The sequence below is a fragment of the Microcaecilia unicolor genome, chromosome 3 (assembly GCF_901765095.1).
Source record: "Microcaecilia unicolor chromosome 3, aMicUni1.1, whole genome shotgun sequence".
NCBI lineage: Eukaryota > Metazoa > Chordata > Amphibia > Gymnophiona > Siphonopidae > Microcaecilia > Microcaecilia unicolor.
Genome location: NC_044033.1, coordinates 13,149,526 through 13,166,690, shown reverse-complemented (window position 1 = coordinate 13,166,690; position 17,165 = coordinate 13,149,526). Strand labels below are relative to the sequence as shown.

Below are 17,165 nucleotides of genomic sequence, written 5' to 3'. Positions count from 1 at the left end.
CATAGCTTGACACCACTGGGAGCTAGGGTCCATTGAGCTGATCTCATGTGCAGGCGTGCCATGGGAATTACATGAACTGTGGAAGCCATGTGCCCCAGGAGTCTCAACATCTGCCAAGCCGTGATCTGTTGAGACGCTCGTACTAAGGACACTAGGGACAGAAGTTGTCCGCCCTTGCCTCGGGAAGATAAACACGAGCTGTCTTTGTGTTCAACAGAGCTCCAATGAATTCCAATTATTGAACTGGTGTGAGATGGGATTTGGAATAATTTATCACAAACCCCAGTAGCTCCAGCACCTGAATAGTCATTCACATTGACTGCTGAGCGCCTGTCTTCGACGTGCTCTTTACTAGCCAATCGTCGAAATAAGGGAACACATGTACCCCCAGTCTGTGTAGAGACGCCGCGACTACCGCTAGACACTTTGTGAACACTCTGGGCGCGGACGCCAGACCAAAGGGCAGTACACAGTACTGAAACTGCTGTGTTCCTAGCTGAAATCGAAGATACTTCCTGTGAGCTAGAAGTATCAAGATATGTGTGTAAGCATCCTTTAAGTCCAGAGAGCATAGCCAATTGTTCTTTTGAATCATGGGAAGAAGGGTGCCCAGAGAAACCATCCTGAACTTTTCTCGAACCAGAAATTTGTTCAGGCCCCTTAGGTCTAAGATGGGACGCATACCTCCTTGTCTTTTTCTGCACAAGGAAGTACCTGGAATAGAATCCCAGCCCTTCTTCCCCTGCTGGAACGGGTTCAACCGCACTGGCCTTTAGAAGGGCAGAGAGTTCCTCTGCAAGTACCTGCTTGTGCTAGGAGCTGTAAGAACGAGCTCCCGGTGGGCAATTTGGAGGATTGGATTTCAGATTGAGGGTGCATCCTAACCGGACTATTTGAAGGATCCACAGGTCGGAGGTTATAGGAGGCCACCTTTGGTGAAAAAATATCAACCTCCTTCCAACCAGCAAGTCGTCCAGCACTGACACTTTTATTGAGGCTATGATTAACTGGAGCCAGTCAAAAGCCCATCCCTTGCTTTTGCTGGGGAGAGTATGGCCTTAGACGCACAATGTTGACAAGAATGAGCGAGCGGGGGCTGAGACTGGGCAGGCTGCCGAGAAGCAGGAGTGTACTTACACCTAGGATAGGAATAGGGAGCGCTCCTCTTCCCTCCAAAATACCTCCTAGATTAGAAGGCAGTACCAGAAGACGCCGGATGGGAGAGAGAATCCATAGCATCAATATGCTTCTTGATCAACAAGATTCTCTACTTTTTCTCCAAAAAGGTTGTCCCCCCCGGCAAGGAACATCCACCATCTGCAGCTGGACAGAATGATCCAGGTCAGAGACATGCAGCCATGAGAGTCTGTGCAGCAATATACCTTGAGCAGTGATCCTGGATGTCACGTCAAAAGTGTCAAAAGTACCCCTGGCCAGGAACTTCCAACATGCCTTCTGGTATGACTGGATCTTGGCAGTGAGCATAGCGGCCTGATACGTCTTCTTACCAAAAGAATCAAGTCCTAGCTTCTCTGCCTGGGGGCGCCAAAGCATAGTCTCTAGTACTCCTGGCTCTCTTGAGGGCGGAGTCCATCACCATGGAATTGTTCGGTAAAAAAGACCTCATCAACCCAGGTTCACCATGGAACCGATACTGGGATTCAGCTTTTTTCGGGACCACGGGGCCAGACAGAGGGGCTGACCAGTTTCACATAAGGACTTCCTTCAGTACTTTATGCAAAGGAACTGTCACAGCCTCTTTAGGTGGAGAAGAATAATCCAGGACCTCAAGCATCTCAGTCCTGGGCTCATCCTCAACCTCCACAGGGAAGGGAATAGCCATAGCCATTTCCCGGATAAAAGAGGAGAAGGACAGACTCTCCGGTGGAGATAGTCTCCTTTTTAGCGGAGGGGAAGGATCAGAGGGAATCCCAAAGGACTCATCAGAAAAGAAGTATCTGGGATCCTCATCTGACTCCCACGATCGCTCCTGTTCAGTGTCGGATAAAACCTGAGTTAAGGTGCTTTGACACTGGACCTGACTCGACGCCGAGGAACAATGTCCTCTATGGCGATGTCGAGAGGCTCATGCCCGGACAGACTGCGGTGAAGCTCCCTCCACCGACGTCGAAGGGGAGTCGACCTGGGTGGCAGCCGACGTCGATGCCGCAGGTGACATCGCGGTCGGAGACCTCACCACAGGTAAAGGGCTAGACACCGCTGAAGCAGATGGTAGAGAAGGGGCAAGAACCCCCAACACCGAAGCTAACTGAAGTTTTGGAAACAAGGCCCAGATGCGCTCGTTGAGAGCTGCCATCGGAGAAGGCTGCGAGGTCGGTGGGACAGGTGGTGTCAGAATCCGTGGAGGAGCAGGAGCAGGTATCGGGCTACTGGGATACCGACGCATCGGCACCTCCTATATCGAGGGTGAGCTTCTTGAGATGCTTGGGACCGTTTCTTCATACGAAGACACAGACTACAAGCGGCTGGGCTATGGTCGGGCACAAGGCACTGGATTCACCAAGCATGGGTATCGGTACCTGAGATCGTCCAGTTTGTGAAGGATCCCTCCGCTCCTCTCAGGAAACCTCTGGCCTCCGGCCCAAGTTTCCTATAGTATATTCCTCTTAGGTACAACCCCCTGTAATCCTCCAGGTGTACTCTCCGACCTGAGGTACGTCAGTAATACTACTCCAGCACAGCTCCCAAGATATCTGCCAGGGAAATTATCACAGCTGTTTCAAGAATGCAATCCCAAAAACAGTTTAGAAAAACTAGTTTTTAATAACTGTCAGACTCTAAAGGATAATCTGGACTCAAGAACCCTTGGGCCACTGTCGAGGTGCGGCAGCGGCAGGCAACCCCCCCCCCCCCCAGAAATGGATTAACAAACAAACAAGACAGGAGCTGCATATAAGCGTAGCAGGAACACACAGGACTAGAACAATCTAACTGGAACAAGACTTCACCTGCGCTTGACCGCCGTAGGGGTTCAGCCCCTAGATGCAGGCAGCGGCAGGACTTATGGGATACAGGAACTCACACAGGGTATAGGACTCTACAGCAAGCTTGACTAAAGAGGGACCAGGAATCAGGACTCAGAAATGAGGGTACTCACACAGGTTACAGGATACAGCAACAAACTTGAAAGAACAGGGACAGCGAATGATACATACCTGTAGCAGGTGTTCTCCGAGGACAGCAGGCTGATTGTTCTCACGACTGGGTTGACGTCCACGGCAGCCCCCTCCGACCAGAAAAAAACTTCGCGGGAGGTCCCACACACAGGGCACGCCCACCACGCATGCGCGGCCGTCTTCCCGCCTGTGCGCAACCGTTCCCGCTCAGTTGAATGACAAGCAAAGGAATGAGGAAAAAACGCAACTTCAAAGGGGAGGAGGGAGGGTAGGTGAGAACAATCAGCCTGATGTCCTCAGAGAACACCTGCTACAGGTATGTATCATTCGCTTTCTCCAAGGACAAGCAGGCTGCTTGTTCTCACAACTGGGGTATCCCTAGCTCTCAGGCTCACTCAAAACAAGAACCCAGGTCAATTGAACCTCGCAAAGGCAAGGGCATAACAGAAATTGACCTAAGAAGAACAACTAACTGAGAGTGCAGCCTGAACAGAATAAAATTGGGTCCTGGAGGGTGGAGTTGGATTCAAACCCCAAACAGATTCTGCAGCACCGACTGCCCGAACCGACTGTCGCGTCGGGTATCCTGCTGGAGGCAGTAAGGTGATGTGAATGTGTGGACAGACGACCACGTCGCAGTCTTGCAAATCTCTTCAATAGTGGCTGACTTCAAGTGGGCCACTGACGCTGCCATGGCTCTAACACTATGAGCCGTGACATGGCCCTCAAGAGCCAGCCCAGCCTGAGCGTAAGTGAAGGAAATGCAATCTGCTAGCCAATTGGAGATGGTGCGTTTCCCGACAGCGACCCCCTTCCTATTGGGGTCGAAAGAAATAAACAATTGGGCAGACTGTCTGTGGGGCTGTGTCCGCTCCAGATAGAAGGCCAACGCTCGCTTGCAGTCCAAAGTGTGCAACTGACGTTCAGCACGGCGGGTATGCGGTCTGGGAAAGAATGTTGGCAAGACGATTGACTGGTTAAGATGGAACTCCGACACCACCTTTGGCAGGAACTTAGGGTAAGTGCGGAGGACTACTCTGTTATGATGAAATTTAGTATACGGAGCATGGGCTACCAGGGCTTGAAGCTCACTGACTCTACGAGCTGAAGTAACTGCCACCAAGAAAATGACCTTCCAGGTCAAATACTTCAGATGGCATGAATTCAGTGGCTCAAAAGGAGGTTTCATCAGCTGGGTGAGGATGACGCTGAGATCCCATGACACTGCAGGAGGCTTGACAGGGGGCTTTGACAAAAGCAAACCTCTCATGAATCGAATGACTAAAGGCTCTCCCGAGATGGCTTTACCCTCTACACGATAATGGTAAGCACTAATGGCACGAAGGTGATTCCTTACTGAGTTGGTCTTCAGACCAGACCCTGATAAGTGCAGAAGGTATTCAAGCAGGTTCTGTGCAGGACAAGAACGAGGTTCTAGGGCCTTGCTCTCACACCAAACGACAAACCTCCTCCACTCGAAAAAGTAACTCTTTTTAGTGGAATCCTTTTGAGAAGCAAGCAAGACACGGGAAACTCCCTCAGACAAACCCAACGAAGCAAAATCTACGCCCTCAACATCAGGCCGTGAGAGCCAGAGACTGAAGGCTGGGGTGCAGCGCTCTGTCGTTCTGCGAAATGAGAGTCGGAAAACACTCCAAACTCCAGGGTTCTTCGGAGGACACCTCCAGATGAAAAGGGAACCAGATCTGACGGGGCCAAAAAGGCGCTATCAGAATCATGGTGCCGTGGTCTTGCTTGAGCTTCAGTAAGGTCTTCCCCACCAAAGGTATGGGAGGATATGCATACAGGAGGCCATTCCCCCCAATGAAGGAGAAAGGCATCTGACGCCAGTCTGCCGTGTGCCTGTAGTCTGGAACAGAACTGAGGCAGCTTGTGATTGGTCTGAGAGGCGAAAAGGTCCACCGAGGAGGTGCCCCACTCTCGGAAGATCTTGCGTACCACTCTGGAATGGAGCGACCACTCGTGCGGTTGCATGACTCTGCTCAGCCTGTCGGCCAGACTGTTGTTTACGCCTGCCAGGTATGTGGCTTGGAAAAGCATGCCAAACTGGCGTGCCCAATGCCACATCCTGACAGCTTCCTGACACAGAGGGCGAGATCCGGTGCCCCCCTGCTTGTTGATGTAATACATTGCAACCTAATTGTCTGTCCAAATTTCGATAATTTGGTAGGACAGCTGAACCCTGAAGGCCTTCAGTGCGTTCCAGACCGCTCGGAGCTCCAGGAGGTTGATCTGAAGATCTTGTTCCTGGGAGGACCACACTCCCTGGGTGTGGAGCCCATCGAAATGAGCTCCCCACCCCAGGCGAGATGCATCCATCGTCAGCACTTTCATGGGCTGCGGAAATTGGAATGAGCGTCCCAGGGTCAAATTGGTCCGATTTGTCCACCAGTGCAGCGAATTGCGGCAACTGATGGACAGGCGGATGACATCATCTACATTCCCGGTGGCTTGGCACCACTGGGAAGCTAGGGTCCATTGAGCAGATCTCATGTGAAGACGAGCCATGGTAGTCACATGGACTGTAGAGGCCATATGGCCCAGGAGTCTCAACATCTGCCGAGCTGTGATCTGCTGAGACGCTCTGGTCTGGGAAGCGAGGGACAGGAGATTCTGAGCTCTCGCCTCAGGAAGATAGGCCTGAGCCGTCTTGTGAATTCAGCAGAGTTCCTATGAATTCCAGAGATTGGACTGTCTGGAGATGGGACTTCGGGTAATTTATCACAAACCCCAGCAGCTCCAGAAGTTGAATAGTGCACAGCATGGACAGAAGAGCTCCTGCCTCTGAGGTGCTCTTCACCAGCCAATCGTCGAGATACGGGAACACGTGCACCCCCAGCTTGCGTAGATACGCCGCAACCACCACGAGACACTTTGTGAACACCCGTGGTGCAGAGTCGAGCCCAAAGGGCAGCACACAATACTGAAAGTGACGTGTCCCCAGACGGAATCGGAGATACTGTCTGTGAGCTGGCAGTATCGGAATGTGAGTATAAGCATCCTTTAAATCTAGGGAACAAAGCCAATAGTCTTTCTGAATCATGGGGAGAAGGGTGCCCAAGGAAAGCATCCTGAACTTCTCTCGCACCAGATACTTGTTCAGGCCTCTCAGGTCTAGGATGGGGCGCATCCCCCCTGTTTTCTTCGCCACAAGGAAGTACCTGGAATAGAATCCCTGCCCTTCCTGCCCGGGTGGCACGGGCTCGACCGCATTGGCGCTGAGAAGGGCGGAGAGTTCCTCTGCAAGTACCTGCTTGTGATGGAAGCTGTAAGACTGAGCTCCCGGTGGACAATTTGGAGGTTTTGAGGCCAAATTGAGAGTGTACCCCTGCCGGACTATTTGCAGAACCCACTGATCGGAGGTTATGAGAGGCCACCTTTGGTGAAAAACTTTCAACCTCCCTCCGACTGGCAGGTCGCCCGGCACGGACACTTGGATGTCGGCTATGCTCTGCTGGAGCCAGTCAAAAGCTCGCCCCTTGCTCGAGCCGGTTTCGGGCGGGAAGACGGCCGCGCATGCGCGGTGCGCGCGGGCGCGCGAGGGCTAGCAAAGGACTTTGCTAGTGAAGATTCCGATTGGAGGGGCTGCCGTGGACGTCACCCATCAGTGAGAACAAGCAGCCTGCTTGTCCTCGGAGAATGTTGTTTACACCTGCCAGGTATGAGGCTTGAAGAAGCATGTCGAACTGGCAGGCCCAACGCCACATCCCGACGGCTTCCTGACACAGGGGGCAACATCCGGTGCCTCCCTGCTTGTTGATGTAATACATTGCAACCTGATTGTTCGAATTTGGATAACTTGGTAGGACAGCATATCTCTGAAGGCCTTCAGTGCGTTCCAGACCGCTCGGAGCTCCAGGAGGTTGATCCTGTTCCTGGAGGGACCACAGTCCCTGGGTGTGAAGCCCATCGACATAAGCTCCCCAATCCAGGCGAGATGCATCCGTCGTCAGCACTTTCGTGGGCTGCGGAATTTGGAATGGACGTCCCAGGGTCAAATTGGTCCGGATGGTCCACCAGAGCAGTGAAGTGCGGCAACTGGTGGAGAGGCGGATGACATCTTCTAGATTCCCGGTGGCTTGAAACCACTGGGAAGCTAGGGTCCATTGAGCAGATCTCATGTAAAGACGAGCCATGGTAGTCACATGGACTGTAGAGACCATATGGCCCAGGAGTCTCAACATCTGCCGAGCTGTGATCTGCTGAGACGCTCTGCTCTGGGAAGCGAGGGACAGGAGATTCTAAGCTCTCGCCTCAGGAAGATAGGCCTGAGCCGTCTTGTGAATTCAGCAGAGTTCCTATGAATTCCAGAGATTGGACTGTCTGGAGATGGGACTTCGGGTAATTTATCACAAACCCCAGCAGCTCCAGAAGTTGAATAGTGCACAGCATGGACAGAAGAGCTCCTGCCTCTGAGGTGCTCTTCACCAGCCAATCGTCGAGATACGGGAACACGTGCACCCCCAGCTTGCGTAGATACGCCGCAACCACCACGAGACACTTTGTGAACACCCGTGGTGCAGAGTCGAGCCCAAAGGGCAGCACACAATACTGAAAGTGACGTGTCCCCAGACGGAATCGGAGATACTGTCTGTGAGCTGGCAGTATCGGAATGTGAGTATAAGCATCCTTTAAATCTAGGGAACAAAGCCAATAGTCTTTCTGAATCATGGGGAGAAGGGTGCCCAAGGAAAGCATCCTGAACTTTTCTCGCATCAGATACTTGTTCAGGCCTCTCAGGTCTAGGATGGGGCGCATCCCCCCTGTTTTCTTTCCACAAGGAAGTACCTGGAATAGAGTCCCTGCCCTTCCTGCCCGGGTGGCACGGGCTCGACCGCATTGGCGCTGAGAAGGGCGGAGAGTTACTCTGCAAGTACCCGCTTGTGATGGGAGCTGAAGGATTGAGCTCCCGGTGGGCAATTTGGTGGGGTGGAGACCAAATTCAGGGTGTATCCGCACCGCACTATTTGGAGAACCCACCGGTCGGAGGTTATAAGAGGCCACCTTTGATGAAAAACTTTCAACTTCCTCCCGACCGGCAGGCCGTCCGGCACGGCTACTTTGATGGCGGCTATGTTCCCATGGATCCAGTCAAAAGCCCGTCCCCTGCTTTTGCTGTGGAGGCACAGGGGGCTGCTTAGGTGCACGCTGTTGACAGGAACGAGCGCGCTGGGACTGTCCCTGTGCCTGAGGAGGCCTTCGGGCTGGCTGGGTATACCAACGCTTGCTGTAGGCGTAGGGTGCAGCCTGCCGGGCCCAGGAAAAAGGTCCACCTGCTGAGGTGGATGCTGAAGGCGCCCGGTGGGAGAGCTAGTTGAGAGCGGTTTCCCGCTGGTGTAGTTGGTCCACCAACTGCTCTACCTTCTCCCCAAAAATGTTATCCCCCTGGCAAGGGATATCCGCCAGCCGCTGCTGGGTACGGTTATCCAGGTCAGAGGCACGCAGCCAGGAGAGTCTGTGCATCACTATACCTTGGGCCACAGCTCGAGATGCCACATCACAGGTGTCATAGATACCCCTGGACAGGAACTTTCTGCACGCCTTCAGCTGCCTGACCACCTCCTGAAATGGCCTGTACTGCTCCGGAGAGAACTTGTCAACCAGATCCGCCAGTTGCCGCACATTGTTCCGCATGTGGATGCTCGTATAGAGCTGGTATGATTGGATGCGGGTCACGAGCATGGAAGATTGGTAGGCCTTTCTCCCAAACGAGTCCAGAGTGCGAGACTCCTGCCCAGGGGGCGCTGAGGCGGTATCCCTCAAACTCCGTGCTCTCTTGAGACCAGAGTCCACGACCGCTGAGTCATGAGGCAATTGAGGCCGCATCAACTCTGGGTCTGAGTGAATTCTATATTGGGACTCTGCTTTCTTGGAGATGGTGGGATTAGATAGTGGCTTCAACCAGTTCCGAAGCAGTGTCTCCTTAAGGACACTGTGTAATGGTACCGTGGAAGACTCTCTAGGTGATGATGGATAGTCCAGGACTTCGAGCATCTCCGCCCTCGGCTCATCCACAGGAATGCTGATACACATATCCCTGACAAAAGAGGCAAAGGAGAGGCTCTCAGGAGGCGAGAGCTTCCTGTCCGGTGAAGGAGTGGGGTCGGAGGGAAGGCCCACAGACTCCTCTGAGGAGAAATATATGGGGTCCTGCTCCTCCACCCACGAGGCCTCTTCCTCGGTGTCGGACATGAGCTCTCTCAGCTCAGACCGCAACCTGGCCCGTCTCGACTGCGAGGAACCACGTCCTCGATGATGGCGTCGAACGGTGGACTCCCGCGCCGGCGGGGACGAAGCTCCCTCCATCGACGTCGACGGGGACTCCACCTGAGTGGCGGACGACACCGGTGCTGCAAGCGGCGTCAGAGGCCGCATCACCGGACCAGACCCCACCGGCGCCTCCATCAATGGCGCCGAGGGCGCAAGCACCCTCGGTGCCGGCAGAGCCTGTCGCATCAGTCCTTCCAGGATCCCCGGAAGGATGGCTCGGAGGCACTCGTCTAGGCCCGCTGTCGGAAAAGGCAGGGGGGGCCGGTGTGGGCGCCAGTACTGGAAGCTGCTCGGGTCCAGGAGACGGTACCGAAATTCCCGACGACCGGCACAGCGACACCTCTTCGACCGAGGGGGAACGCTCCTCCCGGCACTGCCGCTTCCTGGGCGTCGAGTCCTCTCTCAATGTCCCGGAGCTGCAAGTCCCGTGCGTCGTGGGCGACCGATGACGGTGCTTTTTGGCATTCTTTCGATGTCCGTCATCGGCGCTCCGTGGAAGGGACGAGGAGGAGGTGGAATCCCCACGGCCTCGAGGTATCGGATCCGACAGAGTTTGGTCCCGATGGCCCTGAGCAGCGGGAGTGGCCGGGGCAGACTGCCCGCATGGCCGCTCACCACCGCCGTCACTGGCAGGTCGCCGGACCAAAGGTACCTGTGCTCCTGGGGTCGATGCCATAGTCGGCGCCGACGCCTTCGACATCGGTACCGGCACTGAAGACCCGGCTGTCGACACCGATGCCGTCGAGGTCGACGTCGAAGGGCCGGCGCAAGTTCCAAAAAGACGGTCCCGAAGAACTTGCCTCGCCACCTGCATCCGCGACTAAGAACAACAAGGGAAAACTTCTCTACAATTGTTTTTTTTTTTACATGAAGAGAAAAAGAAATGCGAACGCGTAACACAAAAAGAAAAGTGCGGGCTACGTCGCAATCCGGTATCCGGGGCTGACTAGGAGAGGGATGAAGACACGTCTCTCTCCAGCGCGGAAAAGGAAAAAACTGAGCGGGAATGGTCGCGAACGGGCGGGAAGACGGTCGCGCATGCATGGTGGGCGTGCCCTGCGTGCGGGACCTCCCGCAAAGTTTTTTTCCGGTCGGAGGGGGCTGCCGTGGACGTCAACCCAGTCGTGAGAACAAGCAGCCTGCTTGTCCTTGGAGAATGAAGGTAACAGCAGAGGGGACTAGAGAAACAGAATAAGACAGACAAGGCAGAACACAAAGCTAGGCTACCCGCAGACAAACACCAGAGCATTGGCAGAAAGCTGAACACAAGGCAGCCACAACACACACAGAGAAACACTAGAGAGAAACAGGCTCACCACAGAGTACTGCAACCAGAGAGAACAATCCCAGGTGTAGTATGGTGAGAGGACATGAATCTCTGCAGTCCCAATGATGCAATTCAAAATAAGTAATCCCAAAAGCAAAAACCGTTCCACAAAGAAAAACAAGCAGTTCAAAGAAAACAAGCACTTCCAAACAGGCAGTTCAAACAAACAGTTTAGAAATCCCATCAGCAGTTCAGATGCAGAGAGCTCCCAGGGGTCCCCTCCCTCCTCTGGCCAGCTCTATCTCCTGGCTTCCTCGCACTTGACCACGTCGCACCCTGGCTCCTCCACGATAGCCACTGCCTTCCCTTGTTTACCAAGACCCCGCACCAAGCGGTTACCTGCTGTCTGAACCTTTTACTTGTGGATCTTGCCAGAGCTGCCATCTCCATCCGCTCTTCTTGCCTCACCTTACTCCTTTTCTTTCCCCTTCCATTCCATGGGCTCCTCACCCCACCCATTCCCCAGCTGACCCTCCTCCCCCTGATTAGCTCTGCTTAGAGGCTCCCCCTCCATTCCTGGCCTCCTCTCCGTGTCTTGGGTTTCACCTTTACCTGCCTTTCCCTTGGGCTCCACTGAGGGCTGCTGGAATAGGAAGTCTTTGCTTCTGTTGTAAGACTTTCTCAAGGCTGCTGGGAATCGTAGTTTTTACCCTGCCTACAGCCCTCTGGAGAAAATGATCTATGCTTTCTCCTGACACGTGGAACTCCCTGAGCTAAGAATCTGGGTTGTCCCCTCCTCTGGGCCTTATTTTCTCCTCTGTACCCCCCCCCCCTCTGTTCCTTTATCCCCTTCTTCACAGATTGCACCGAGTACAACGCTTGAAGCCGCTGGGTGTCTTCAATGACATGGAAGGAAAAACGGCTTTGGCAAAATAAAAAAACATGATTGTGCCTAAAATACAGAAAAAGGTACAAAAGGAAAAGGGGAGTACCTGGCCGCGACGAAAAAGAAAGAAAACTTAAAGTAGGGAAAAAACTAAAAGGAAACTACAGGAACCTACTTCTTTTTTTTTTTATCTTTAAAGAAAAAAATAATAAATGTTAGCGAACAAATCACAGACAGTGAAGACTCTTCCTGGGCCTGAAGAGAAGCAGAAACAAAAGCCACTTCAATGCAGAGAAAGAAAATTCTTAAGAAGAACGCTCATGCAATGGGCGGGAAGTCATCCACGCATGCGCGGTTTACATGCCAGAAGACTCTGGCAAAGTTTTATTATATTTTGTTTGCAAAATGCCGTCCAAATCCTGGGCCGACGCGGACGTCGACCCACATGTGAGAACAAGCAGCTGCTTGTCCTCGGAGAATAGTTCCTACCCCAGATCTGTCTAGACACCTGAAGTGGTTTTTGAGCAGGCCAAAGGTCCTCTGTGTGATAGCCCTGGTTTGACAGTGGACTCTACTATACTATTCCTTTGCCTAACTCTGTGGTCTCACTATGGGGGGTCATTAACCAGCTTCTTTGAGGTTAGCCTCTATTATCTGTGTGGCACAAGAAAAAAAAAAAAAAACAAGAGAAATGAGTACTGTGAACTAGGCAGAGGTAGCTTTATAAAACAAGCATAACTTAAGCCCATTTCTACAGCACAAGGTTGTTATAAAATTATTCTCAGCAGAACCTGTTCATGTAACTCATGTTCTCAATTTGTTGAAGATATGCAAACTTCAGTAAAAATAAGAAAACTATTGTCTGAAATATTCGTTGCCTTAAAGTAACACATCCATAAAGTGCAAAACAGCAAAAGTAGTGTCACTGGAGTACATATTTTAAATTAAATCTAACTTTATTAAATTCTTAAAACAAAATTCAAAGGCAAATATCCAACAAGTTTTACAGAATTTTATTTATTTGATTTGACTTATGTATCGCTCCTATCGCCCAGATCAGAAACAATTCAAAATAATAATTTGATAAAACAGAATCATTCCTCAGTAAATACACTCCAGTGAGGCTGACTTTGCTTTAATACAGCCAAACCACACTTTTTATTATTTTAATCTATGAAAAGTGTTAAATTCAGTAATTAAAAAAAAAATTCTTACTTCAATTGGGCCTAAAGTCATATCCATTGGTATTTCATTTTCACGTATTTTAGACAAAGCTTCCATAGCAAACCGTACATCATCCAAATCACGGATAGGTCGAGATAATTTGTTTATATATTCATTCATAAATGCTATCATATCTGTAAGTTTCTTCTTATAACTTTCATTTAAGTACTGGCAAAGCAGTAACTTCCATGCTTTGGCTTCAATAGACAAAGCCAATTTCATGGGTCCTGGATTAAATAAAAAGGTTTGGTTACATTATTTATATTTTGTGCTGTTTAAGTATATTTGATATATTCTATATAGCTTTATATTTTCAAACCACATAGACACTATTATGCAAACAGAATAAGCTGTTATAGGCTAACATTTTCTACAGATAATGCACACAAGACTTGAACCTGACTATTTATCTTCTAAGTGCCAGTTCATTCAGCCATCATATTGTAAACCCCCTAGTCGTGGAGCAGGTAAATTACAATAATTAAAGAAATAAATATATATGAATGTTACAGTTTCAAATAGGGTTCCCAAATAAACTCCACGCAGCCAAGGGATTTGACAAGACAAAAATATTAAATGGTTTATTAAATGATAAAATAAATAAAAACACTTGTTGGTTACAGTGGGGGAAATAAGTATTTGATCCCTTGCTGATTTTGTAAGTTTGCCCACTGACAAAGACATGAGCAGCCCATAATTGAAGGGTAGGTTATTGGTAACAGTGAGAGATAGCACATCACAAATTAAATCCGGAAAATCACATTGTGGAAAGTATATGAATTTATTTGCATTCTGCAGAGGGAAATAAGTATTTAATCCCTCTGGCAAACAAGACCTAATACTTGGTGGCAAAACCCTTGTTGGCAAGCACAGCGGTCAGACGTCTTCTGTAGTTGATGATGAGGTTTGCACACATGTCAGGAGGAATTTTGGTCCACTCCTCTTTGCAGATCATCTCTAAATCATTAAGAGTTCTGGGCTGTCGCTTGGCAACTCGCGCCAATAAGGCAATAGCATGTTCAAAACTACAATTACAGTTACCAAAACCCCAACCCCACTTCTGCAATAACACAAAACATCCCAAACATGTACACAGCTCCAATTAGTGTACTCAGATCTGATATATCTATTTTTCAGTTTGTGTGCACACAATAATGTTACCGGTATATCAAATCTTCACTAGCGTCGCTGGTCTCTTGCGTTGGGTACCTTGGTCTTCTCCACATCCACTTCTCCTCGATTGGCGAGGTCAGCTCACCGGCTCAGGAACTCCAGGATACCTACTGCTCTGACTCAAAAAAATCAAAAAAGGAAAACCCTGACTCTATGTGCTCGGTGTGTGTGCTAAACTCAATCAGTATCTTTTTTGGCAAAGGACCAGGTGGGCTAACTAAAGTCAAATAAAAAGATAAGCAGGGGAAATTCCTATCTAACCCTCCCAAAATGTGACCCCTTTTTCTTTTGCTTTGTTATACACCCACCCTCTACTCACACTGATGGACTGCTAAACTAAATTTCTTAAAGGCAGACTCTTAACTGCAGGCACTCACGCTGGCAGACACTCTAAAAAAAAGTTCCTTTGGAGTCTGGGCACACAGTGCGGGGGGGGGGGGGGTGGTGTCTCTCTGTCTCTCTCTCTTGGTGTGGGCACTCAAACCAGCAGGCTTCTGTCTGGATCCTCCTGAGGCAGACACTCACGCTGGCAGACACTCTAAAAAAAGTTCCTTTGGAGTCTGGGCACTCAGTGCAGGGGGGGGGGTGTCTCTCTGTCTCTCTCTCTTTGTGGGGCTTCTTCCCTTTCCGGATAGGTCTCTTCTTTACGGGGCAGGCAGTCACACGGCCGGCTCTCTCTTCTCTCTGGGCAGGCAAACACACATACGGAGAGATGTGCTGGGTAGACTTCCCGGGGATTCAGGGACCTGGCCACGTTGCCCTCTATTTAGCTCTGCACTGCTCCCAACACGTCTCGGCTTCCCAGTGTGTCCCCTTCTTCCTCCTCCCCATCCTGTCTGCTTTAATGCCCAGCCCTTTTGCAGGACTCACCAGTTCTCTCTCTTCATCTGGGGCTCGTCTTTCTTTTCTTCCACTGCAGCTCACTCCTACTTGGATTTGATCTCCTTCTCATCCAGCCAGCAGCTGCCTCTTCTTGCCTGAGCATTCCCTTCTCTGTCCCAGCTTGTACAATCCTACCTGGATCCGATCTTCTCCCCTCAGAGCATGCTTTCAGCCTCCTTTGTCTGTCTTGGCTTGCCTTTCTTCTTCCCAGGCTGCCTCTGGACTCCAAATCTTTTTCTTTGTTCCACCCCTCCTGTCCCCTGGATTGGCTTGAAATTCGCGCCAGTCTGTGAGACTGCCTCCTGCCACCTCATTGGTCCACATTCGTGCCCTTTTGCAGATCCTGGCTCCTATTAGCTGCCTTCCACACTGCCCATCCTCTAGTTCCCAGCTTGCTCTGGGGCCTCAGACAGCAAATCAGGAGCCTTGTAACAGGTTTCACTGCCCATCCTCTAGTTCCCAGCTTGCCCTGGGGCCTCAGACAGCAAATCAGGAGCCTTGTAACAGGTTTCACTACCCATCCTCCCACAGTTTCACTCATAGAATTTCAATAGTAAGCTCCTTTGTCTGACTCTTCAACCCACCACACCCTCTTACTGTTTCAGAGTGTGTATGAAAGCGTTTTTTTTTAAACCCTAACCAGGAAACTCACAACTTTTAACATTTTATGGTTAAAACTTCAACAAAGAAAGTCAGAGCACACCTCTGGCATCTATGGGCACCTGAGTTCTTTGTTTTACAAGAGTGCTGGAGCATTTTAAACACTTTAAACATTTTAACTAAAAGGTGTCAGTGCTGTTGCTGGGCTGCCCTGAGACCTCTGCACCTCCCTGTCCTCTGCAAGATGCCCCCTCCCTAGGGTTACCATTTTTGTCCTCAAAAAAGAGGACACTTGCCCCGCCCACTTTCACACCCTCACCCGCCCCTTGTCACACCTTGCCCCTCCCCCTGTCACATTTTCCTCTCCCCCTGGTCACCCCCTCACCTCCCCTCCCCTCCCCTTACTCACTATCTTCCTTTTTTTCACCTGTATGGTCCTTCTGTGAAAAGAATTAGCAAAACTGTGCCCCATTTGTGTTAATAGTGCTTGCAGTAAGGAGCTACTGGCACTTAAAATCAAGCAACGCTGCGGGCCCACAAGAGAAAGCTGACTCATTGGTTTTAAATCTCCAGCTTTGGGACAGGTAACCCTTGGCATCTCTGCACATAAATACTTATTGCAGTGCTCTGTACCACTACAGCATCTGATTAATCACGTGTGATGCAGTACAACCTGTATTTTCCACTTATCAGAGCCCGTCAAGTTCTCTTCCCATATAAGAACAAAGCAATACAGTTCAACTAGATTTGAAGGCATAAGCGGTAAAGCGAATGCTACATACCTGTAGAAGGTATTCTCCGAGGACAGCAGGCTGATTGTTCTCACTGATGGGTGACGTCCACGGCAGCCCCTCCTATCGGAACACTTTCTAGCAAAGTCCTTTGCTAGTCCTCGCGCGCCGATGCGCACCGCGCATGCGCGGCCGTCTTCCCGCCCGAACCGGCTCGTGCCGGCCAGTCTCATATGTAGCAAGACAAAGAGAAGGGAAGACACAACTCCAAAGGGGAGGCAGGCGGGTTTGTGAGAACAATCAGCCTGCTGTCCTCAGAGAATACCTTCTACAGGTATGTAGCATTCGCTTTCTCCGAGGACAAGCAGGCTGCTTGTTCTCACTGATGGGGTATCCCTAGCCCCCAGGCTCACTCAAAACAACAACCATGGTCAATTGGGCCTCGCAACGGCGAGGACATAACTGAGATTGACCTAAAAAATTTACTAACTAACTGAGAGTGCAGCCTGGAACAGAACAAACATGGGCCTAGGGGGGTGGAGTTGGATTCTAAACCCCGAACAGATTCTGAAGCACTGACTGCCCGAACCAACTGTCGCATCGGGTATCCTGCTGCAGGCAGTAATGAGATGTGAATGTGTGGACAGATGACCACGTCGCAGCTTTGCAAATCTCTTCAATAGTGGCTGACTTCAAGTGGGCTACCGACGCTGCCATGGCTCTAACATTATGAGCCGTGACATGACCCTCAAGAGCCAGCCCAGCCTGGGCGTAAGTGAAGGAAATGCAATCTGCTAGCCAATTGGATATGGTGCGTTTTCCCACAGCCACTCCCCTCCTGTTGGGATCAAAAGAAACAAACAATTGGGCGGACTGTCTGTTGGGCTATGTCCGCTCCAGATAGAAGGCCAATTGCTCTCTTGCAGTCCAATGTGTGCAGCTGACGTTCAGCAGGGCAGGAATGAGGACGGGGA

At 50.8% G+C, this 17,165-nt stretch overlaps 1 protein-coding gene across 1 annotated transcript in view; it reads right to left on the bottom strand.

The window, feature by feature from the left end:
* Nucleotides 1-17,165, bottom strand: part of DNAH8 (dynein axonemal heavy chain 8) — a 1,267,128-nt gene that overhangs the window by 666,433 nt on the left and 583,530 nt on the right. The window contains 1 exon segment of the mRNA XM_030199255.1: nucleotides 12,797-13,032. Coding sequence (XP_030055115.1) covers nucleotides 12,797-13,032 — 236 coding nt within the window.